The sequence below is a fragment of the Phalacrocorax carbo genome, chromosome 6, assembly GCF_963921805.1.
Source record: "Phalacrocorax carbo chromosome 6, bPhaCar2.1, whole genome shotgun sequence".
NCBI lineage: Eukaryota > Metazoa > Chordata > Aves > Suliformes > Phalacrocoracidae > Phalacrocorax > Phalacrocorax carbo.
This window is the reverse complement of record NC_087518.1, coordinates 55,887,733-55,912,530: the sequence shown is the minus strand read 5'-3', so window position 1 is coordinate 55,912,530 and position 24,798 is coordinate 55,887,733. Positions and strand designations below refer to the sequence as shown.

Below are 24,798 nucleotides of genomic sequence, written 5' to 3'. Positions count from 1 at the left end.
AAGTAACCATCTGATGATGGCAAGTAGAAGTGGTTCAGCCTGCGAAGTCTGAAGGGTTTATGAATAGTGTGGTCAGATCTATGCTTTTGGTTCAGCAGCCCCTGAAATTTGTTTAGTAATTTGTGTGGTCCTCCCTTAGCGTATCAGTGTATGGATTCAGCAGAGGTGCCAGGGTCTCCCCTATCATTTAAGTGTAGTAAGTAATAAATAGACTTTATAGCATGGGAGTATTTGTTGTGGCTGCATTTAAGGGAACAGAACCGGGTTGCTGCTGTTGAGGAAGCGTCGTTGACTGTTCCCTGCGTAAGCAGTAGCATTATGTGATGCCTTTTGAGCGGTGTGGCAATCTTCTTGGGACAGATCCTCTTGTAGCAGTGATGGCCACCTCTCTTCCCTGCTGTAATACACGTGACTGCACCTGCTCCTTGGGGAAACAGTTGCTGCGGGAGTTGTAGTGGGCCAAGTAAAGCTAGCTAATGATGAAATCATCTTCCGTGTAAAAAATACCTTCGGTCCTACGCTCCATGAGCTGCAGGGCTCACTGATTTATAAGAGCAATTCAGAGTCTGGTTTTGATCTTTAAATCCCTTAGGTGAGAGTGGAGCCTGTGCATGAGGAATTGTTCCTTCCATCTCCTGTGTTACTATGACTGTTGTGGTCATCGGAGGTACCCATGAGCCTGCACGCCTCGCCTTCTCCCTTCCACGGCAGCTCGGGGATGTGGGGCTGCGCAAGTCTCAGGTGAGCATTCTTCGCTCTGGAGTGCTGTCTGCCACCAGATCTCCAGAGCAGGAAATGTCCTGGGCATCTCAAAAAACCCCTACTGCTTGTCCCTAAGTTTTCAAGAGGAGTGAATACTTTGGGGGTGAGGGAGGAGGTGCTTGCTGGAGCTGAGTAGCAGAATTTGGATGGCCTATGTGAATGTGACTGCTGGAGTAGAATAGCTTCCCTGCTGGTGGGAGCAGGGGGATGTAGGTTGGAGGCGTGAATACTGGCACATTGGTTTGACCGGCTGAGTTGTGGTTTAAGATTTTTACAGCTTATAGAGTCCTGACAGACAGAGCTGAGAAAACTGTTATTTAAACAGATAGAATATCCATTATAACGGTATTAATCAAAGGTAGTGGGGAAGTGTGCCTGAAAGTTGTTCTCTAACCACATTGTAAGTAAACAAATGGAAAAAGTTAACGAAACAATAATCTCTAACTGCAAGATGCTTTATTTCCAAAGCTGAACACGTTCTGCTGAAATAAAGAGGTCCTGAAATAAAAAGCTCGCTGGTTCTAAAGGTGATAACAGGCTCTAAGCATCTGATGAGGAAAGTATTTCTTCTCCCTTTACTAGTCCTAAATCTGTTAGTATCTGCTTCGCTGGGTCCAGAAACACAGTAAAGTCTGCATTTTCTTGCTCCTCCATCTCTTCTTTTGTTTTCTGTAGGGTGGTCATACTCTGAAGGGAAAGCACATACCAGCAATAACGCACTGTTAAGCTTCGAAACCTGTATGCAACCCCATTGCTTTCCAGTGGATAGTATCAGTGCTATCACAGATTAATGAAAATAGGCATCACCTAAAGCTACATTAATGGAATTGTTACCTCCTTGGTTGATTAGTTGGTGTTATTAACCCTTTTACCAAAGAATAAAGAATGGAAGGCTGGAGTCTCTCCTGCTTGAAGGAGCAATGTTTATAGGGAAGTTGCCAAAATGTAACTTTTTGAAAGAGCAACTGGTGTAAAAAGAAAAGCAAAGTCCTAGCTGTTACACGCTGTAGGCTCTAATGCTCTTGCAGGTGTTTCACGTGAGCGAGAACTGAACTCATGTGAACTAGGACCATCTATTCCACTCCTAAGAACTGTAAATAAGAAATAAGGAGCTGCTAAGCTATTCTGATTATGTCCATCCTGGTATTTGAAAATACTGTGGGAAATCCTGCCTACCAAAACAGGTGCATTTGAAAGAACCAAAGAAACAAAGAAAGTTTTCTTAATTCTAAGTGTAACATACTGTTTTCTCCCTTTGTGCCGCCAGCTCCATTTCAATTCTGTTTTGGTTTGAAACTCTTGATACTCTTGAAACTCCTGTTCACGGTACTTCAGATATTTGATTTCTCTTTCAAAATAATCAAGTACGTTGGCATGCTGTTAACACAAGGACAAACAAAGGTCGTTACACGCCCAAAGACACAGAATTATTGCTGATGATCTGAACAGTATTATTATTTTATCTATATTGGGAATATAGATATCTCTATTTGTCCAAATAATTTGCAGCAAAACAATATGAAGATGTGGATTGAAACCAGTTGATTTTGGATACAAATATGCATGGGGTTAAATAATTTTTATTACACTAACTATGAGTAGAAAATCCTTCAGGAACCTGTACTGAAATAATGAAACCTGTTTTAGGTTAGTGATTTCACTAAATCAGGCCAAATGCTCACTGACCCAATTTCAGGCACAAAGAAACCATAAAATACCATACGTCAGTATTACACTATGCATTTATCTGGGCCTCTGTGTTTTAGTTTTCATTAGTCTCTTCAACAGCCTAGTATTTCTCAGTGAATACTTCAGTTAGAATGAACGTTATCTAAATACTAGTGACTGCTCCTGGGTTCATAATTCGGTGCCCTAAAGAGTGTAGTTCCAAAACACATGTAATTTGGGCAGAAGCAACGTGCTTCCTCATGTTACAGCACTTAGGTAGCTCCTGCCTTGCTTTGGAGAAGCTCCTTTTACTAAAATGAGGCTGCTGACCCAACATTAAATTGCTGCGTACTGTAGCTCTGCACGCAGCAAACCTTTATGGGGTCTTCATAAACTATTTAAGTGCATACGTAACTTAAAACTGGGATAGGATGAGAAGACAACTTTGTGATGTAAAAATAACAGACTAGGTAGCAGGCAAGACTGCTAGGCTGGATGAGATGAAAACACTAGCTTGATCTTTGGCTGGGAGGCAGGGGGAAAAGAAAAACAGAAAATTATGTGGAAATAAAGAGAAATTAAAACTGCTTCCATTGTTCCCATGGCCCTTTGGTACAGACAGTCCTTGTTTCAAAAGAGAACAGATGAGTGGTAATGTTAGTTTGCAAAATGTGCTTTAACTAAGCTAGAACCAGACACTAAGATGTGTAAATCGAAGTACCAAGTTTATGGGGAAAAAATAGATGGATACAAAGGTGTAAAGAAAGAAACTCAGTGTATTTGCATTACTATGCACTATATAACATTGTTTTAATGCATGAAACCAGGTGTCATTTTATGCATGTGGCAAAAAATGCTGAACTCTTTACACTATGTTTTCATATAGCCAGGTTGGAGCAGTGAAATTCTGCCAGCTGTCACCCAGCTTTCCTTTAGGTGCCTCCTATCTGAGCTCTGTGCAAAGCCAGCTTTGCTACAGGTGATCTTTGGAGAATCTGGCCATGCTGATCTCAGATTAATTGCCATCCATTTGAAGGCAAGTTTTTCCAGGCAGGCCTGTTTCTGTGTCAGAGTTTTCAGGATAAAGTGTCACAGAGATTAATAAAAATTCTTACCAACCTCATTCTTCAAAGGGTGGCTTAGTGTCTGACAGATTTCCAAAACATGCAGTGCCCCAAGATCATCAGAAACAGCTAAAAAATGCTGCGTTGCTGAAAGATATTTGACAACAAAACCCATATAAACAATCTAAATTCCAACAGTAACACATACCCCCACCCAAACACAAGCTACAGAGGGTTCATTTTTGTGGTGGTCTTTTTGGTTTATTGTTCACTGCAGCAAAGAGGGTGGTGAAGTGCTGGAACGGGTTGCCCAGAGAGGCTGTGGAGGCCCCATCCCTAGGGACAATCCAAGGCCAGGCAGGACAGGGCTCTGAGCAACCTGGTCTAGCTGAAGATGTCCCTGCTCACCGCAGGGGGGTGGGACTGGATGGGATCTAAAGGTGTCTTCCAGCCCAAACCGTTCTATGATTCTAAAAATGCAGCCTTACTGCTCTCATATTTTCTTAACAAATGAAATCCCCTTTTAAGTTTATACTTTTTCAAACTCCTTTTTTTTTAATTTCCAGTTGCTTTATGCCATGGTAGTACACTTAAAACTGAGGTATGTGTTTTTATATATGCAGTACAGTGTTAAATTAGTGGAAGTACGTACTTATCTATTATATGAGATAGTCTGTAACAAGATTAGGGTGCCTTGGAGTCATGGGCCGGTTTGCAAACAGGGTGGCACAGCAAAGTGCAATCACCATCAACATACGTGAGGCAATCCGGGGGCTGATGAAAGTGATCTTTGATTTGGAGATGTTCTGGAAATTAGATGGCTCATAAGTTTTCTTTAGTAAGTCCCAAACTTCTATATTTCCATCATCTCTGCCAATGAAGAAAACTCCTGGTCTTGTTAAGGACCATCGTCCCACAGTGTATCTTCCTGCAGAGCAGCTTGACTGAAGGATCGCTCCATTCTTAATTTTTTTTTGAGAACAAATAAAAGATAAACACAACAATCAAACAGTACTATCCATTCACTACTTCAAATCTCCTATCATTTAAGAACAATCACAATTTAAATGATCCTATGACAAAAATTATACCAATGGCAAAATTGGCATCACCTCCTGCAGATAAAGAGGAGAATTTGGGGGAAGTAAAAACCTGATATCTCGCTTCCAGTCTTTTAAGGTAATCTGTCTATCTGCTGTTACAGTCTGTGGTCTTGAGATCTTGCTAGGTGCAGCTAACCTGGATTCTTACATGAGTGGAACTGTAAAAACCCCCCATGTTTCTTTGTCTTCAGATGATGAAAAGACTGCATCCTAAACATGAGTTCTTCAGACCTCTTTAGCACGCTTTGCCTTTACCCTTTGGTTCCCCTAGCAGCAGAAATAATTTGTTGAAAAGCTACAGTTTTTACAAGGTTGGAATTGGAGAATGTAATTTCATTTTTTTCTGTAAACAGCAATTTTACAAAGCTGTTTCTAAAATAGCTTTCTGATGTGAAGAAAAAGGAAAAGCTTTTCTTATACCAAATTTATGTCTAAACTATGAAGTTTTGTGACTTACAAACTGTCTGAAAATACAGGTTCTGAGGCTATTATAGTTCTGTCTTGTATATCTATCAATTATGTTACAGCTGTTTTAAAGTAACTTACTGTAACCCCTTCTTTCCAAATGGCAAAATTCCGTCCTCCAAGGCTTAGAATGATGTCTTTAAAAAATGGAGATCTCTGGAGAGTGTTGATAGTTTCAGTGTGGATGGTGTATTTCTGAGCGTGCTTCTGACCTAATGGAATAAAAAAGGCAGTTGCTTGTAACTAGTGCTTTAGTGATCGTCTTCACAACAGGAGTTACGTGGGGGGAAACAGGAGTGCAGGATCCAGCATAGGCTTCAAAGACACTAGCCTCATTTTTTTGCTCCCAAGGTATAGGAATTGGAATTGTGCAAATATAATCACTGTGAAGTGTGACTTCCATGGTCTCTGCCAATAGGTACGTAGTGATGCACCTGTGGAACTGGAGGGGTCTTTTGCTATTCTGTCATGATAGCTGAACTGCTTACGCTCCTGAGGCTGTACTGCTGAATCCTGGTGTTGTCAGTGACATAGACTATTTAAGCTTCTTGCTCATCTGCTATAAAAGTCAGAGTATAGATGCAAATATTTTCAAGTTAGCAATATGTTAAGGTTTAAACAGGTATTGGGAAACTTGTACTTACTAACTGGTTTTGCCGAATCACTGCCAATTTCCATTTTCCAGTCCGAATAAATAATTTCTCCATCCTGTGATGCCAGAAAAGTAAAATAAATGCATTTAATATTAAATATGCTCTGAGTAAATTAAGTTTGCAGCCAATGACTGAAAAACACTAAAATTTTGGATCACCATTTTTCAGTTATGTATCACCAAAACAGCTTTACTTACCATGACGTATGTAGGCAGTCCTTCCTGCAGAATTAGGTGCTCGATTTTTACAGTTCATGCTTTGCTACAGTATTTGGGGAAAGCGTGACCAGAAGCAAAAAGGTAGCTAGAAGCCAAATTTTAATTCTACATGAACTCCCAAAACTGGGAAATACTTTGGGATTTTAGGTGGGTAGAGGGCTCTGAATAGCTGGCACTTCCTAAAGTAGAGATAAGTTGGGGGGTAAATTGTAGTATAAATATTTTCACCTGACATTTGGGGAAATGCTAAAACAATATTACTAACTTTATGGGTTCTGGAATAAGGAAATACTGTTTGGTTCTTGATGACCGGTAGTTAAGTTGGACATATTTTGGAAATGTCTTCTAATCCTGCCCTTTGAGTAAGGGTTCACAGTCTAACAAATATTGGGGATTTATTATTATTTTAAGCATGTAGCTAAATGTATTGAAAGGGGAATAGAATGTGGCATGTCCAGAAAGATCTTTTTAGTTAACACCTGAAGAAAACATGTAAGTCCATCCATTTGTGAAAACTCTTATTATTTAATTGTTCAGTCTTTTGGATATCTTGGATTAATACTTTAATTAGTAATCTATTATTTTCACTTACTTCAGTTCCAACAAAAAAGTCAGTGGAGATATTTTCTAGCACTTTCAGATTTTTGCTTGAAGGAGTACTCATCTCTGTATATGGGCTCTCTTTGGTGGGTACTTCTAGTGTGTTCAGAGATTGCACCTTCTCTGGTAAACAGTACAGATACATCAATTTATTATACACCAGAATTAATCAGACCAAGCAAATCCTTTGGCTTATAAAGGTAGTTCATGTGTAAAGAGGAGAGATGAAGAAGGACTGCCAAGAAAGCAGCAGTTTTGCAGGTTAACTGTTTCCTGGTGAAATCTCCCCGTTGCTGCAGCTGAAGTCAGTGCTTTCCATACCCAGACAGCTACGCAGGGTAGCGGCATTGCATTCTTCATTGGTTTCACGCAGCATCCGTGTCTCTGTGGGAGATGCCCTTACGCATCCCCATTAGCTGCTGCAACAGTGAGCTACCTTTTCTGCTCCCAGGAATGGCACAGCCTGCCTCCAGTCTGTGCTGTGACAGTGTGTGCTAGAGCAGCGACGCCACAGCAGCTCGCCTGCCGGAAAGGCATTTTCTGGCATGGTTTGCAGTCAGTCTCTTGGGTAGCCCAAATCTTGGGCTACCATACAAAGTATCATAATAAGAACTAAACTACTATGGAATGTGAAGTGCTAACTTCACGTTCTGCAACAAAGAGTGACACCTCTATCCAAAGCACTACAGAAATACCCACAATATATACTGTTACTCCAGAATTATTTTTCTAAAAATAGTATCCTGTAAGGGCTGAAAAGGACATCCTGCTTCAGGGGTAAAGAGACTAGGTGGGGGACTTACATGGGCTATTAAGTGAAACCTGGCAGAGTTACTGTGGATACGGAACCGCTCTTCTTGTATTCAATACCTGTCCGTATCTTTGTAGTCTATACACGTATGTCACACTTTGAATACCAGTATATTTATGAAACCTTTTTCCCCAGATGCACTTAGCTATACAACATTTTGTTGCTCAGCTTTCATTATGTATATACTGAAATATAAGCTTATTATAAAACATTTTCCCCAATAAGGTGTAATAAAAATATTACCTGGGGTTTTATAATGATAATGCAGTTCCCTTAAACTTATTCTGACGGGACCATACTCTGTGTTGGTATCACTTTCGTCCAGGTTTATCTGTTCAGAAAAAAAGCATTTGCTAACTCATTTTGTCAGATCTTTGAAGTACAAGACTAAATGACTTTCTGCTGTAATGGAACAGGTCTTTCAGTTTGCAGTGGTTTGTAATACTCCATGAACAGTATTTGCTGCCTCACGTGCGAGCACAGAGAAAATGCAAACCTGAGGTTTCTCTTGTGTTATCCTTTTCCTGTAAGGATTTTGCCATGTTTCTAGCAAAAAACAGCTCCAGTGGTCATGCTTGTTCAACAACTGTACCAGCTGCAGCTATTCTGTGCAGCACAGATCAGCAGGTCCAAAAATCACTATTTTTTTCTTTGTTTTTACCTAACAGATTATTTTCAGCCTCGCTTTTTTCCCCAAACGGCTATGACCATTTTCATCAGACAGACTGACAGGTTGCCAGTAATTATAGTTCTGTTGACCATGACCATGTTTCTCAGTTTGGGACCCACTGAGACAGACAGCATAGCAGGTGAAAAGGCTTGACAGCAGCACACACTATTAATACGACTACTTTTGCACCTACTGCAATGTTTAAGAAGCAGTCATGCTGTTTCTTGTGAGTTAGCTTCACAAAAATGTGTTTTATTGAAGTTTCGGAGGAACATTGAAGTCTCTCGTTTCATAATCAGAAGGAAATTCACAAGGAAGACAAGTTCTGGCCATATCTACAGTTTGGCTTGATCCTTCTCTTCTATATTTGTGTACAGTACCTTTATGAGAGGTTTCCAGCAGAGATCTAGGTGCTTAAAAGTGTCTGGAACATCAGGGGGCATAGAAAAAATTTCTTCCTCTCTTACTTTCTCAGATGAAGGTTGTTCAGGAAGTTTGGTGGCTGGAATATCCCAAAATAATATTGAGCTGCAAAATGATTGTATAATATTAGTCCCTGTTTCAAAGTCAGTTTTCCACACATTTTAAAGTTTGTGGGGTTTTTTTAGCCTTTCATCTTCAAACTTTACATAGCAACAGAGATGCTGAAAAGCAGACAAATGCTAGTTACTTAATCGCTTCCTTTGTAAGCGATGGCACATATTCCTTTATTCACCATTTAATCAGTTGTTAACCATACCAAAGCAGTTAGATAGCATTCATACACTTTGCTTATGCAAAGTTACTGGGTGAAGTTGCTGGCACTACTGGGGTGAAATTCCTGGAGGCTGAGAGGACTGGGCAGAAACCTGTAGCAGGTAATCTAGTAATCCAAATGGAACCTCACTCCCAATTCTTGTGTGTAGCAGCTTATTTGCTGACATTCAAGGCAAATGATCCCACTCACTTGCATCTGTCATTTCATTGGAGTTTTCAGCCCTCTGATTGTTCCTGTTGCTCTACTCTGGACATTCATTCACAGATTTGATATAGACAATGATAATTTTCCTCATTGCTGACGTGTCTTCCCCATGTCTAACAGGAGTTGCTCAGGGACCCGTGCTCTTCGAGGATGACATTAGCTGGACTTCCCTGCTCTTACTCTAGGTGAATACTTTTAATTCAGAGCCCTGGTGTATGAGTAGTTTAAATTATTTCTTCCACATGCATCGCTTGCACTACACTGCAAACTTATTAGCAATTGTATTTGCACTCATTCTTCTAACTTAATTCTTTGAAGCCTTCTCTGTATTTGATTAGGGAAAATAACTTTTTATCATTACCAAATGTTGCTCTCTGACTCTCCTTTTGATGGCAAATATCTGATTGAGCCCAGCCATGCAGCCTTGAAGCCTTAAGCCTTTTGCCATCATGAAAGCTAAACATTTATTTCCACTTTTTGCATTCTGCCCCCTTGCCAGTCTTTCCCACAGGATAATATTTAGTCATAACCATCACAACTATTCAGTCCACAAAAGAGGAGAATAATTCTGCCAGCCAAGTCTCCAAGTTTAAATATAGTTTACAGTATTTCTGTGGCCTCAAAGACTTCAACAGCTTCTTGTGCAAGTCAATGTAAGTGTGGGGGTGTGGCTCTCCAGCCCAATGCATGCGTGATCAACACTCTTCCTAACGTATACACAGAATATAAACGTATACATGTGAGGTTTTTCACTTAATGAACCCTTAATGCCATTGCTGTAAAGAGCTTAACTGGCCAAAAACTTGATGTGCTTCTCTTCTGTACAAAGAATCTCAGCTATTCAGGATAGGAATCCGGAAGTGTGCTAGTTAAATCATGGAGTATGCTCCATAAAGCTTTCCAAAGGAAACTAGAAGACATATCATAGCGTATGTATTGTATATACCAATCAGGGGAGCAGGTTACAAGCTGCACGCAAATTTCAGCTCTGTTTTCAAAAGCAGCATCCATTTGGTTGTCCTAAAAATAACAGTAATAATTATTACAAGGGGAGAAGATGATGAGAGACAAAAATCATATAACAAAAAATTATATAACAAAAAGTATGTCTCAGTACATGTTGCTAAATACTGACAAAGTGATTCCTTTGTCAGTGTTATTTATCAAGCCCCGGTTTCCTGTATCTGTTATCCCAGATGAACATGAAAACAGCTTTCTGAGCCTAAACCTTGGCAAAAAAAACCTAACCCCACCCAAACAACAAAAACCACAACAGAATTGTGCTATCCAGTCCCTTTCTTCATGTTTTACATCTGGTACCAGTTAGTATCCATGGGTACTACTGTAGCATAACTTCATAATGAACAGTTGTGACAGCTTTCTTTTTATGATGTATGTTCACCCTTTTCCTCACTTTTCTGGTAATGTTGCTAACGACTGCAGTATCTATGAAATCTTAAAAATTCGTTTTAAAAAACTATCGATATGTTAATTTGCATAAACCTTTTAAAGATCTCTGCTTCCTTCCTCTTGACCTGCTTTTCCACTGTCATTGTTTTGCATTTCACTAGGTTTGCATTTCAAATTACTTTGGGCAACCATTTGCAGTACTTCGACAGTAAGTGAGCTTCCAGTACTCCTGTAATAGTTTTGGATCATAGAATCATAGAATCATTAAGGTTGGAAAAGACCCTTAAGATCATCCTTTAACTACGTAGGCCCTAAGTACTATGGAGCTTTAAAACAGTCACAGAAAATGTAAGTTTTGAGTACACAGGCAGCACCTAAAGAATTAAGGTAACTACAATAACACCATTCTTGGTTGCCTAGATATTTGCGTAATTGTAATTATTTCTCTGAATTCTTGGTGGCAGGCTACATTGCTCAAAGTAGAAGTTCAACATATTTTAGATATGGAAGGCTGCTTATAATTTTGAATTACAATTTTTAGTAAAGCTACAGAATTTTTTTCCAGTATGAGCAGATTCCTATCAGATTGAGAACACAGGACAGTTGTAAAGCACAACGAACAGGACAAGTGGCACCAGATTACTTAATATTTAGAAAATGCAGTGAGAAATAATGAAGGCTATTACAAATAATTGACTATTTAGTATTTTATCTTGAGTTTACACTATTATTTCTGCAGTAGTAGACTAGGAAAACAATAAAAAGAAGAAAAGTGAATTTTTAAACTCACCTGAAAATAATCTGGCAGCCAATGTATATCTGTTACTGGTTTTTTATGACTGTACTGTATGGAAGAGACTGCGCAGTATCTCACTAGAGGTGGCTCTGTGCAACTCTGCTGGACTTGTGGAAGCGATGGCTAGAAATGTTTTAAAAAGAGATATCTTAGTGTATTTTCCAAATACAATAGTAGACCTGTCAAAGACAGACGGTTACTTTACATACTGTTTATGCTTCTTCACATATTTCAGACCAGTTTATAGAACTTTTTAGGGGTCTAAAACATTCCCTTTGGAAAAAAAAAAATGGAAAGCATCGAAACAGGCCTTCAGACATGAAGCTCTAAAAAGAATTCCGACATGCCTCCACAGGCACGCACACATCCACTTTGTTATTAGTTCCTCCTCTGCTCTTAGGTCTCCCTTCTGCTTATCCCCTTTATAGTTTCCTTCCACTGGAATCTGCTTCTCATCTTCCAAGCTACCTTTTTTCTGGCCATAAACTTCCTGAATAATTTTCAATATTGTACTCAGCAACAAATGCTACATGTATTGATAGGCTTCATAAGGTAAGAGTTGGTTCCCATTAAAGGACTGTCTTATTGAAGCCTAAGTCTGCACAAAATCCAGTAAAGCTATTAAGCTCGACTAATCAGGCAGAAATTGTATTGTGATAATGGGTTTATTTCATGAACACATCAGGTTTCCTAATCTTTCTTTTCTCTCATTGCAAAGATTATCTAATCCTCTGTTTTGAGCCAGGATACCTTCACCCCTTTTTCCCTACAGACATAGAGATGTACTGCAATATATTTAGAATGGAAGCATTCACCATATTAACAGCTGTTATCTTGATTCCATCAGCAACAGTTTTTGCATTTTGCAGCTTTTCCTCATGGTGAGAAATATCCCAAAGTACAACCTACAATGAGAAATTAGTATATTAGGAATTATTTAATCCTGTATATCAATAGGCATTTTTTTCAAATACAATTCATGGAGATTTGAGTAAAAATAAGAAATTCACTCTCTGCATTAGAACTTATGAAGTCTTTAAAGATTTGCCTCTTCAGTCTGATGCAATTAGCTGAAAGACTACACTTGCCTCAGGAATAAAAAAAAAAAAGTAATGGCTCAGCTATGGAATAACCAGGCATAACTTCAGGACAGGACCAGAGAATTTCTGAGACTCTGTGACATCTATCCTGTGACCCTATGTGGTGTTATGGATGTTGAGTAACACCTCTTCACCCTTATTTTTATACTGTAAGAAAATACAGAAATATCTAATTTTATTCTTAAACAAAGAACTAACACCTGTCCATTGATGCAGCCACCAGCAACGACATTTGGATCACTTGGACTGAACTGAAAGCAGTAAACATCTTCAGGACACTCCAACATTAACTAGAAAGAAGAAAAACAAAATAGTTGAGAAATACAGTCACGCTGATTGTTTGTTCTCTTGTTATTTAAATACTTGGCATATTTAAAAGTCCTGATTAAATACCTGAGGGTGGGTAGGGTCAAAAAAACTCCAAAAAAGTATTACTGACTGCTGCAGCAATGATTTATCAGAAAGGTTAACTCGCTCTTCATAAGAAAGCTGCTCTCTTGCTGACACTGCTATAATCCCTGATTGAGAGAGAAAATGAATTTTCTCAGAAGACTGAATTCAAGTTTAAACATGCAGTTAATTATTCCAAGTGACTTATATTTATACCCTCTGAATACAGTGCAAAAAAAGCAAAAAAAAAACAACAAAAACAAACCAAAACCCCAAACCCCCAGCCATGTATTTATATTTTCCTTTTTACAGAACTTTGAGGAAATGATTTTTGTTGCTTCAAATTGAATTATTTAACAATGCGTTGTAGAACCTAAGCGTCAGGATATAATGCAACTTTTTTTGCTGCTACTCCTTAATGGTATAATACTGCACCTGAAATGATGTGACAGGCATATAGTCCTGGTCACCCATCATGAAATAAAATCTTTTGTAGCTGAATTAATTTTCTACACAGTCTGCAGTGTCAGCTATTAGTATGCTGTGCAGCTAGGATATTTATATAGAACTTTATTGCTCTACACAGCCAGGCTTAAAGACACCATTATCTACGGCAGGGAGCAGGAGGAGACATTCAGTATGCCTCGTGATGCTCCCTGGCACTCAGCAGAGCCACGTCCCATTGTGGCTGTACCATTCCTCACAAGTATTAGGGATGCTACAAGAACCAGCCGTGGGGAGAACAATGGTATGCAGAGCCACCTGAAGGGAGAAATTTCCCTTTCCTATGATCTCCACCTATACATCACTGTGAGGGACTTTGCATGGCCTGTCTGAACTCTACAAAGAATTTGTCTGTCTCATTTTTCACTTCATCTCAAATCAGCAATTCAGACAGATGTACTAAATCAGTTTTGATTTGTTTTTAAATTTAAAAGCTGTTAATTTTATGAAAGGTGCATATTTTATAGCTGTCATAAAATACATGTCAATCAAGTCTCAAATCAGTATTTTAATCGCATTACCATAAATGGTTGGATGCCAGCAAACGCAGCTAATAGTTCTGTCCTTGAGATAGCGCAGATCTGTAAATGATTGGTATGCTTTAAGACAAACATCTGGCTTGCCACTAGAACGGCTTTCATCTCCTGCTAGGGCCTTCCAGTCATCAAAAAAAACATCCATAATTTCATTTTGCTGCAACGCAATCTCCATTCTGTTTTGTGACAAGAACAGTTAATGCTTTCAGTAATCCAGATGTGACTACTCAGTGGTCAAATCAGTGAAAAGACAAATATTTCTGTAAAGAGGCAGCTTTTGTTTCACACAAAATTATGACCATGTTCCTCAGCGATGTATCACTGTAAAGAAACCCTCTTCCATTTAAATATAAATAACTAATTGTACCAAGGATTTAACTCTAGTTCTGTGTGGATCAAGTATAGTGCAATTGTCCAATTCTTGTGCAAAAGGTGCCAGTAGGTGGGACTTGTCCTACGACTAAGGGCTGTAGGACAGCGCCTTTGCAGAAGCCTCTGCTTGATTTGGCAGTGTTTCAGTGATCAGCTTTGCAGCTTGCTCGAAAAGACTCATCATGATCAACTTTAACAGTTCCAATATCTATTTAAACCAACACTCATATTTATAGGGCATAGACTTCATGCTAATTTTAATAGAAACAAATATTAAGTTCCTATTTGTTAATATGAAAATAGTAAGCAAGAGGAAAAAAACCCCAAACTAAAAAAGTATCTAGAAACCAAAAAAATAATCAGTATTTGACCAGACCAATGGTCTGTTCAGACAAGAGTTCTTGCTTGTATTCTACGTTATTTCAGGTAGCCTTTAATGTGTATTGCTGCAGTAAATTTTACCTTAAATGTACTGATGTAAGGAATTCTTTCAGCTTCTCAGATGACAGACTCTCTTCTTTCTCTTCATTTGACAACTGTCTAGGAAAGTACTGCGTGGCTGCATTTTTTGGATAGGCCCTAACCAATTGGAATAAATTTGCATGCGAGTAAGTATAGAAACAATTTCAAAGACAGAAACCCATGTAATGTGTAAAATTAAAAGCTAAGTATATACAGTTTTTCTAGAAACTCTTTGGAAAAGAGTGAAAGAAGAAAGATGCAAACAGAGCATCCAATTCTGTTCTCTTAATCAGTTTGTAACTGAGTAACTCCAGAAGAGTGGAGTTAATTTACATAACTTTAATTGAGATCAGAAACAGTGTGTAGCTTAATTAATAAGCTGCTAAGCGCTTTCTCACACTTACCATTTTGTCTGAGTACTAGCTTCTCTTACTTTTGGAACCATTTGTATGCCTATATCTTTTTCAAGCATTTTAATACTGAAAGTTTTGTCTTGATAGGAGGTGCATTCAATGTAACTGTCTTTTACATGTGAAGCATTCTTATCAGTAAATAATATTGGTGCACCAAACTTCCTGCGTGCTCGAGAAATCATATACTTGATCTGAAAAAGAGAAATGTCTGTACTTAGCAGAGGAGAAAGTTTTTGGAGAGTTTGTTCTGTGAAATGGCAGCATTCATCTAATTGTAGAATTAGTTTTATTGATGATTTCTGTGCTGAGCTTACTTATATTTCTGCATTTTAAAATTCTGAAGTGCTTCTATAAATAACCTACATATGGAATAGAAGACAGGTTTGTATTTCTAAAACAAGAAGTTGCCTTTAGGTACCATTTCGGATTACTGCTAGTAGGATAAAGGAATTACATTTTCTAATTCATGTAATATCAAAACTGCACCTTTAATTAAAGAGCTGATTTGCAGGAGGTTTTATGTAATACTGCATTAGAATTCCAAGACCTAACTTTTCAGCCCTTCCCTCTTAGTGCTATTCTCAGCTTTGGGTGAGGTATTTCAGCTTCCCTTATAGTACCTAGGGAGAGTAAAGTAACCCAAAGAGGATCCACAAAAATCTGAGTGAGGATTTTCCTTATACGGAGAACTAGGAAGGAAGAAGGGATGTGGGCTTGACTTGTACCCACAAAGAGAGGTAGGCACTTGATCTCAGGCAGTAGAAAGGTATTGTTTTGTCTTGGATTCATAGCTAGGTACTTTTCCCCAGCACCTCCCACAGACTGGGAAAGGAATGTAGGCTGAGAATACTTCTGAGTGGACCTTGCCAGCAAGGTAGAATACAGACTATTTGGACTGTAAGTGTGGATTAAATTTAGTGACTGAATTAGCTTTAGGACAGTCAGACATCTTTTTAAGTATAAGCAACATGTCCAGTTGCTGAGAACTATCAAAACTTAGCCAGTCTTCCTTGAACAGGGATTTAGGTATTGAGTAAAAATCACTGATGGGCAGCTAAATGCTTGGAGATGCCCCACACATCACAAGTTAGGTGACAGCTATGAGTGGATCTACTTTTTGGATGTATCATTTTCTCATCATAATCTGTAGATGTAGTTAATCAAATATGTCCTTCTGTAAAGTCAGCTTGTAATACCTGTAGTGAGTCATGTTTATTCCGAGATAGAGACCCTTTAAAAGTGTTGCATGTTACTTAAATGCCATCCATGTAATGAAACACGTTTACTGGGCTCCATGGAAACAGAACTTCTAGATCCCTAGAATATAATTACAAGGACTCAGTTTGTAACTGAGTCATTGAGTAAACTGAGCAAAACGTGGCAGAGATGCTAATGACCAAAGGTGATCAGGACTTTTGAACTTACAGCATAAAAAGTAGATATGTCCAGTGCAGTCTCAGATGCCTCATTTGCAGGTTTTAAAGAGAACAGAGTTGTTAAAATTAAAAAAAAAAAAACAACAAACCACACACTTTGTGCAGCACTTTCAGTTTTTGTTAAAAGTTGAGCTATTTATCTTTTTTTTGTTTTCTTGAAAGACCCCAAGCAAAGCTAGGATTGCAACTTTCAATTTCCTGACTTTTTTTTTAAGGAACCTAAAATTAATTTGTTTTTAGATATTTATTCGATTGACTAACATCTGTTGATTCTGACCTTTGTAACAGTGTCTTTAACAGATTCCTCTTCAACTTCCTTTTCACTGCCAAGAGAAACCCAAGGTTTGTGGACAGGAGGCTTATAAGGATGGACTTCCAGAGTGTCTTCTCCCTTGTCTTCTCCCTTGTCTTCTCCCTTGTCTTCTCCCTTGTCTTCTCCCTTGTCTTCTCCCTTGTCTTCTCCCTTGTCTTCTCCCTTGTCTTCTCCCTTGTCTTCTGCAGTTTCTGGAGGCTGTGACATCAAACAGTGAGAAATGGTACTTTTTCAAATATTTTTTACTGAAATATAAGTATGAACTAGAAACCCAGCTTTCAGGCTTTATTTACAGATTGTTTACTTTTGCCCCAACGCAGTAAGTCTGGCTATACTGTACCCCTGGGTACGATTGGGTTAGGTCCCGTTCCTTCATTTGTGCATTAGAATTTTCCAATAACGTTACATATTTAATATTTAACTACTAAAGAAAGACTGTTGTCTTGAAAGCAAATCACTGTTACATAAAAAGAATTTCCAGTGATTTTCTACATTAGGCCCTCCTGCCTGGAACTGCAATTTGTTTTTCTATTGCTACTTCTCCTGATGCTGGGTGACAAACTCATGATGAAAAATTCTATAATCTCCCCATAAACCTTCCCCTATGATGCAATGCACAAGGGGAAATCTTTTGTGCATCTAGTATTATTTTAGAACTCAAGAACATTGTAAAGGATGATCTGAAGAATGTATACATACATATTGTGAAAAATAAGTATAATATTTCTGTGAAGATGCCCAATATATTACAGTCTTCTATTTTTATCTCCTAGAAAGCTGGGTCTTGGCAGAGGAAATTAACGCTTACGATAAAAATGCAGCAATGGGGGTTATACTGGCCTTCTGAAGTAAAATACAAAAATTGAATTCAATATTTCTCAGTACAAAAGATATTTTCACAGTGATACACGTATTCTTCCATGATCACATTAACCTTTAGAGAAACATTATGGCATGCCAAGTATGTCAGGTGCTTATGAATATGATACCATTCCTGAAGTATATGTTTGAGACAAGATTCTGAAATACTCATAGATAGAACAATGCTGTGGTATACTTGGATTTTCTTACCTTCAAAAGGTTTTCCTTGGCTTCCTCAGAAGCAACAAAGTAAAAGTTCTGTCCATACTGGAACTTTGCATCAAAAACTACCAAAAGTTCTTCCCCTGGATATTCCTAGTTTAATTAAAACAGTTAGTGAAAAACTGAAAGCAATTAACATACAAAACAGAGATGACCCTGTGGCTGGCAAAGCTACCACTTGTGCAAATTCAGTATCTTTGGTTAATCTTGTGGTCTTAAGAGAGAATTTCATGTGCTAATTGAAAATAACAGATGGATTTTATTTCATAATAAAAATAAGTCAGAGACAAAACTAATCTTTTTATGCAGAGAATTAAACAGAAAAGAAACTGTTTTAATGATTCTCAATAAATAGGCCATGAATTAGGGGAAGCCAAAATATGTGAAGTTCTGCCAGTTCACAGAATCAAAACTAATAATATTTATGTTACTTTTAGCATATTTTCAATCTAAAGTTAGTAAAAAAAATGTGCATGGTGAGCCATGAAAAACTTTGAGCTGACAGTGGTCCGTGACCTTTGGATGTTACAGCATTAGTGTATTTACACAGAGTCAAACAAGGACAGACCGTATAATTAAAAGAATATATTAGCTGAGAACATGAAGTCTTAAAGTGAGAACAAAATAAGCTACATACTAGGACAATTTGTTTGACAGGGTGGAAATCAGAAATTGTAGCTCTTGTTTTCAGGTCCTGAATGATGTCCTCTTTTTTAATAAGTTTGAAACAATTTTCTTCTGTGACATCTTCATCAACTCGGCAATTAAAAATTTCTTGGGTCTTTGTGGTGAACACTAAAGGAAAGATTTCTGGGTGGCCTATGAAAGAAAGCAAAATTGCTTGATAAACAAATTCAGTGGGTTGTTTAAACATAAGCTTATACTTTAATAACTCTGGCTCTTTACAGTTTCCTAGCAGAATGCCTTTGTGGCTCTCAGCTTAGTTTTTGGTGTTTTGGAAGGCATGGAATACAGATTGTTACATTTTATTAATCTTGGAAAAGACTCTACCTGACATTTCCTATTTAATGAATATGTTATTCCAAGTATGCGGGGTTTTTTTTCCCCTCTCTATCAACAGGTGATTAAGAGTTTTAATGACAAGACATTTAATGGACTGTTTTTAATGCATTAAGGACGCAACTGCATGGCTCTGATTTAAGAGAGCCCTTGAATAAACATACTCTAGTCCTTCCCCGTAAAGCGGTGCCATATTAAGCCAATGTTTAATCTAGATGAGGCTTCAATACCCTCCTGAATCAGGATGCTTTTCTGAGTTTGGACTTTCATCTTCCTCTCATTGAGTTCAGAGTGCAGTCGGGTCTATTTCTCAGTAAGCGAGACAAAAGCAAGGTCACTAAGATTCAAGCCAGATTTTTATTTTCAGCTTTGCTGGAGAATATATAGCTGTTGTTTTCTACACCCATGACCTCTGTTAGGTTCATTCATATTAATTCAGAACAAGGTATTTCTTATCCTAGCTCTGGCACTGTTACCTTCATTGGTTTTAGTGAGGCTGGGTGCAGTTAGGTGATCCGTCAACTGCGCTTTGCACACACTCTATCTGAATATAATAGACAGTGTTTCTTATTAAGTGTGTGTCAGCTGTACTTACCTAACACCGGTCCTTCGCATATTGCATGCTCTGCCTTCCAGCTTCCATAACAGCTCTCAGTGATTAAGATCATTATAGGCCCAGCTAGTTGAATCCTGTCACCTAAGAGATTCTTTTCTTCCTGTGCAATACTGCCACGCTAGCAGGCTCATGCTCTATGGCTCAGCTGCCATAGTAAAAGCGTTTTTCATGAACGCCACTATACTTTTGTCTGAGGAGGCTAGCAGATGTTCACTCTGAATGTTCATCTTTTTGATAAACTGGAAAGTGTAAAAGGTTTAGGGACATGTATTCATGGGTTTTTATGTACTGAAATGGGCTGGCTTTAGTGATAATAGCTGATATTTTCTTTCATCTTTGTTTCATTCTCTTTCCTTAGTTTGAGTTACTTAATATTTTATCTTAATTCCCAGCACCTGTGATATTTCTCCCTTTGTGTATGCCTTAAACTGAAGTTGATATATCTAAAATGATGATATTGACCAGCTGGCTCAGCATGTTTTGAGAAGCCATCTCTAACATAAGCCAACAAGAACTGAAAAAACAATAAATCCTCCTTAATCGCTATCATTCAGGAAGATAAATCTCTGCATAAGTCTATCACGTAATACATAATGTTTGATGAATCTGACATTTATCCTTTAAAATCTTTCGGTGCTGCTCCTCCACTGCATCCGCTCTGCTCTAGTCATCCACTAAAATTAATGACATGCACGACGCTTCTGGTGCATCCTGCACTATACCAAGCATGATTTACTTAGCAGTCACTCATTTTATAGCACACACAATCCATTTGTAGCATGTGCAGTCTATTAGTTCACTGCTTCACAAGTTGTAGTCAATATTGCATGACTTTCATTTTTGATATCTCGGAGAGTTCCAGGATTTCTGTGTGGATGCTTCCAAAAAATACAAAATCTGGTCCAAACTCTCTGTTGGTAACACAAGGCCAAGCCTGGTCTCGTTTATCTTCTGGAGCCCCTGTGCTTGCCTTTTTGACATCTGCTCTCTGTAGCTAATGAAGCCAAGACCTAGAGTTTTCTTTGCTTATCAATTTGGTTATGAGACCAGGCTCAGAAAAAGTGTTTATTCCAGGGTAATTTGAAACATTTAATCCTTTTAAGGAACCGCAAAAGTTGATCTGCAGGACTCCCAGGTCACCCTAGCCAAGGGCTTGAGGCCTCATTAGGGTGTCATTAGGAAGCAGACTCAAATAGTACAAACTGCAACGCTACAGGTGTACTTTACGTTTCAATATATTGGAGCAAAAAGATTAGACCTCCTTTTGCAAATTAAATTTCATAGGACAGAAAGAGGATAGAAACCTAGAACTGCACACCAAACAGAATGCCGTTTCCACCCTCTGCCATACCCAGCTGGCTCACAGGACAGAATGGACAGCAGAGCAAGGGAGCAAGGAATTTGCACATATCACAGTCCTCAGAGTTGGTTATGTGGTTAGTGCAATGAGGAGGGCTAGAACCTACAGAAAATGTAGAAACAATTTGCTGATTCGTATGTGATTTTTTTCAGGATATTATTCCTACAGCTCAAATAAAGTAAACCTGAACAATTAGATTTTTTTCATATGCATGAAAAATCCTGAGGGAGGAGTTGTTTATTCAAGATGCTTGTATGTATGATATTATTTTTTAAAATGCTGAATTGTGCATACAGCATGTCCACAAACGCTAATGCTAAAAAAGTCCTTTCAAAGAGATGTAGGTTTCAATGTCAAATGAAACAATACAAACATTCATTAAAATTAAGCAAAAATACAATAGACATCACTATGAGAGGCTGCAGAGAGGGACAGATAGTCTAAGTGTATTTTCTATACACTTATATTGCTGTAAGTCCAAGTTAAAAACAAAGTAATGATCAGAATTAAATATGTATATCTTTTAGTCTAAAGCCCTGAAATTCTGTATTATAGAATGCTATAACAGATTCTATAAGATAAGGAGCTGATTCTGGAATTCCTACTATTATGAACATTTTTACTGAATGCTTTATTCCAGTAACAAGTATGTAGTATCTAATCAGAGGTTTCACATTGTTTTTCTAACAGTAAATTGTAATCATATCATTTTTAACAGTCAACAGCTCTTAGTGCTACGAGAACTTCACAAAGGACCAAGAAACGCTAAGAAAAGCAAAGAACGCTTGCAGGTCTTACGCTAAGGAGATACCATGAATACAGTTGCAATCCTGCACAGAGAGTGGCTGCATATAGTAGCATTATTTTCCTGCTTTTAGCAACAGGTTTCTAGCAATGGTTCCGCTATTACGGCTCTAACCTTATTTGCCACTAGGTGGAGGTAAAATTCTGTCTTATTGACAAAACGAAGTCTATCCAGGAACACCGAATTTTTTTTTTTTTTAATGAAGTAACACTTTCAACATCTGAGGGGTCACCTATTGTCCATCTTCATTAATTGCAGCTTAGCCATTTCAGTGATGCTAATCAGAGTGCAATCTTCACTTCCACCCGTGTGCTCATAGGATTATGTAGGAAAACAATTTAGGATTCCTTTAAAAATTACCTAGTTTGTATATTCCTAGTTTGCCACATTGTTTTTGCTTTTAGCAATAAAAGCTGTACTGTGGGAAGCCAATTAAGAAGATAACCCTTTGGGCTGTTCCTGTAAACCGTAGATAAATTTTACATTGACATCACTTTAAGTTATATCTGAGGAAGAATTGCGCAAATTAGGTCAGAAGAAAAATCCAACCAGAAATGTGGAAAAAAAAAACCAACCAACAAACCCCAAAACATTAAAAAGTTATTTGGTCTTTAAGAAAAAATAATATATTTCAATTCAAGTCATTCCATATTTTAGCTCTTAACTATGGCCACACTTAAAGCTGGACTTTTCTTGCACATAAGCCAAAAGAAATGGCAGATTTTTTTCCCCTACAAAGGAAAAGCTGTTAATCAACATCTGTTTATGATTAAAAACCACAAGTGACAGGCTAAAATCATCATCTCACCACATTTAATAATGATTTGACAAAGATCAAAGATTAAAAAAATAAAAATACCTCAAGCTTTTCTTTCAGTTGCTTAACTATTACTAAATGCAAACATTTTGCACCCTCTAATTCTGTTGTGATGCTTTTTATTTCCTCTGATCCCAGCTCCTCTCAACCTAAAATAAAAACATCTTCTACAAATCCATGCCTGTTTCAGCATTCCTTGCTGCACTGCCTGCCACGCAGGGTGGTTCTGTAATCACTACTGTAGTAGCTGCATTTCTTCATACTTTCTAATTTTTCTCATTCACAAAAAATCTTTCATTTTCATTCCCTGGCATTTGTAACATTGAAGCTTCAAAATGCTTAAAGTATTCAAAACTCTTACTTTAAAGCCCAGTCATTATAGCACTTACCTATACCAGCCATGGAAAGATCAACTTCATCTTTTTTACCTGAAATGTACATGATGTTATCAGTAATTTTTCTTCCTAACAAAGTAACTATAAATATACAGTACTTTCCTTGTTAGGGCAATATTTTAAAATCTCTATATATACTTAAAACTAAACTATTAAGAGGAAACATAAAATATTTTCTATTCAGTTCAAATTTAACACAAGAAATGAGTGAAGCCTTTTAAAATTGGGCTGTGTCTTAAGGAGATGTTAGCATATTTTGAAACTACGGAGATTTAAAACTCATTTTTTATTTTGAGCAGGTGGTCTGCATAAGAGAAAAGCTGGAAGAAATCTGTCATCTTGTAGTGGGTGCTGCAGCGTCCATGGTTGAAAACAGCACTGACTGCTCCCTGATAGCACCTGCTTGGGGCAGTTACCATGCAAATCGTGTCATGGGAAGAGGAGATAAATGGGCAAGGCTCGCTGACATCAGACAGCAGCAGAAGTGGCAGGTGCGCAGGTAGGAGCAGACGTTAGTCCCCTCTGACGGTGGTGAGGTGGGCAGGCTTGCTCTGGGTGGCAGGGTGCTGCAGGAGCTGGGCTTTCGTCAGCTCCTGAGAGAGGGTCTGCAGACCTCACGGCGAGGGGTGACAGAAAGAGATTAGCACTGATGTGCAGAATATTCTCTGCAGCACAACAGCTATTAATCAGCTGGGGGGAGAAGGTGATTAAAAGGCAAAAGCAGCTTCAGAAAGGTGGCAGTCACGGCAGGGAAAAAAATCCATGAAACAAAACAAATAAAACCCAAGCAAGAGTACATTCCCACCTTTTCTGAGAATGTGCACGAGTCACTGGAAAAAAATATTCGTATATAGCAAAGGCTCATTAGCCTCACACTTCATTAACTATACTCTTTATAAATGACACAAATGAGAGAGCATCTTGGCACATCTCAGAAAAAAATGCAATAAAATGCACTGGAACATCAATTTGTGAGACACTGGTATATTTTCAAGCTCTGTTATTGTACCTTTACAGTGTGATCCTGAGCACCTGACCTCCTGCCTCTGGGGGCACCTGTCTCTGCCTGATGCTGTCTCCCTGGGCTGTTAGCTTTTGTGAACCTCCCCACTTAATAGATATTAAGCCTCCTAATTTCCTATTCAATACTGTTATTATGACACCACAAACTATTAAATCTACCACAAACTAACAAGCCAAAGTGTAAATATTGCAATGTAGCTTTGTTATGTTCCATATATTGGTTACAAAACCATGACAGGTAATTGTAGATCTCAGTTATTTATATAAAACGGCATATTCTACTTTATCTCATGTTTACTTAAATGCATGGGCCCAAAATAATTAAGGTAGCTGTCATGTGAGACCAGATTACTGCTTGTTTCATTGCTGCTGTACCTTACATACCAAGCTGTGTTTGTTTTCCTTTTGAGGATTCCTTAGATTTGGTTTTGCCTTTCTGTTTCTTTGCCAAGGTTTTTGGACCTTTCGAGGAGGTCTTGCCGGATATGAGATTTTCTGACATTTTTTTGAGATGTCTCTAGAGAAAGATACATATAATCAATAAACTTTAAACAGACAATGGAATGCACTATGTATGAGTGAAAATTTGGTCCCTGAGTTCATGGAGTTTGTCATTGTAGTAATATTGTCATACATAGCCAAAGGTATGTTCCATAATTTTAAATCATAAACTGTATTTTGGTATGGTATGTAGTAGATGGGAATACTACTTCTGTCCAGGGTGATTAAGTATGGAAACTGATTATCCAAAACAGTGAAAGGTTAAATCAGGATAGGGGCTTGCCTTACAGAAAGCTAGGAACCTGAGCTACAGCAGGAATAGCGCAGGTGAAAATTCGCTGGTTGTAAATATTTTTCCCAATGTCCTTAAGTGTGAATAATTACTCAGCTGCACAAAGCATGTCTGTGCTTTTCTATTTCCAGTTCATTTTTCAGTGTAGCTCTGCAGAGGACAAACTTGAAAAGAAGTTG

General features: G+C 38.1%; 1 protein-coding gene across 2 annotated transcripts; it reads right to left on the bottom strand.

The window, feature by feature from the left end:
- Positions 1-1,203: 1,203 nt before the first annotated feature.
- Positions 1,204-24,352, bottom strand: DNAI3 (dynein axonemal intermediate chain 3). Of its 2 annotated transcripts, XM_064455439.1 has the most exons (22): positions 24,211-24,352; positions 22,798-22,836; positions 18,428-18,609; positions 17,779-17,883; positions 16,672-16,905; positions 14,950-15,149; positions 14,546-14,662; positions 13,697-13,887; positions 12,675-12,799; positions 12,482-12,571; positions 11,997-12,086; positions 11,176-11,304; positions 9,922-9,995; positions 8,395-8,542; positions 7,588-7,675; positions 6,526-6,656; positions 5,707-5,770; positions 5,144-5,274; positions 4,252-4,456; positions 3,550-3,641; positions 2,006-2,139; positions 1,204-1,449 (listed from the first exon to the last, which is right to left on the bottom strand). In XM_064455439.1, the coding sequence occupies exons 1-22, from the start codon at positions 24,326-24,328 to the stop codon at positions 1,443-1,445; spliced, it is 2,694 nt and encodes an 897-aa protein (XP_064311509.1). In that variant the 5' UTR covers positions 24,329-24,352; the 3' UTR covers positions 1,204-1,442. The 2 variants fall into 2 exon arrangements, with proteins under 2 accessions (XP_064311509.1, XP_064311508.1); XM_064455438.1 differs by lacking the exon at positions 1,204-1,449 and having other exon boundaries at positions 1,645-2,139.
- Between the last annotated feature and the right edge of the window lie 446 nt (positions 24,353-24,798).

Bases quoted from the DNA above. Each gene is read 5' to 3' on its own strand.
- DNAI3 (XM_064455438.1), bottom strand. From the start codon at position 24,328: ATGTCAGAAAATCTCATATCCGGCAAGACCTCCTCGAAAGGTCCAAAA. The intron at 12,572-12,674 runs GTATTTAATCAG...TCTTCTTTCTAG, and splicing joins TTGACCCTACCCACCCTCAG to TTAATGTTGGAGTGTCCTGA. The intron at 5,771-6,525 runs GTAAGTGAAAAT...CTGGCATCACAG, and splicing joins ACTTTTTTGTTGGAACTGAA to GATGGAGAAATTATTTATTC.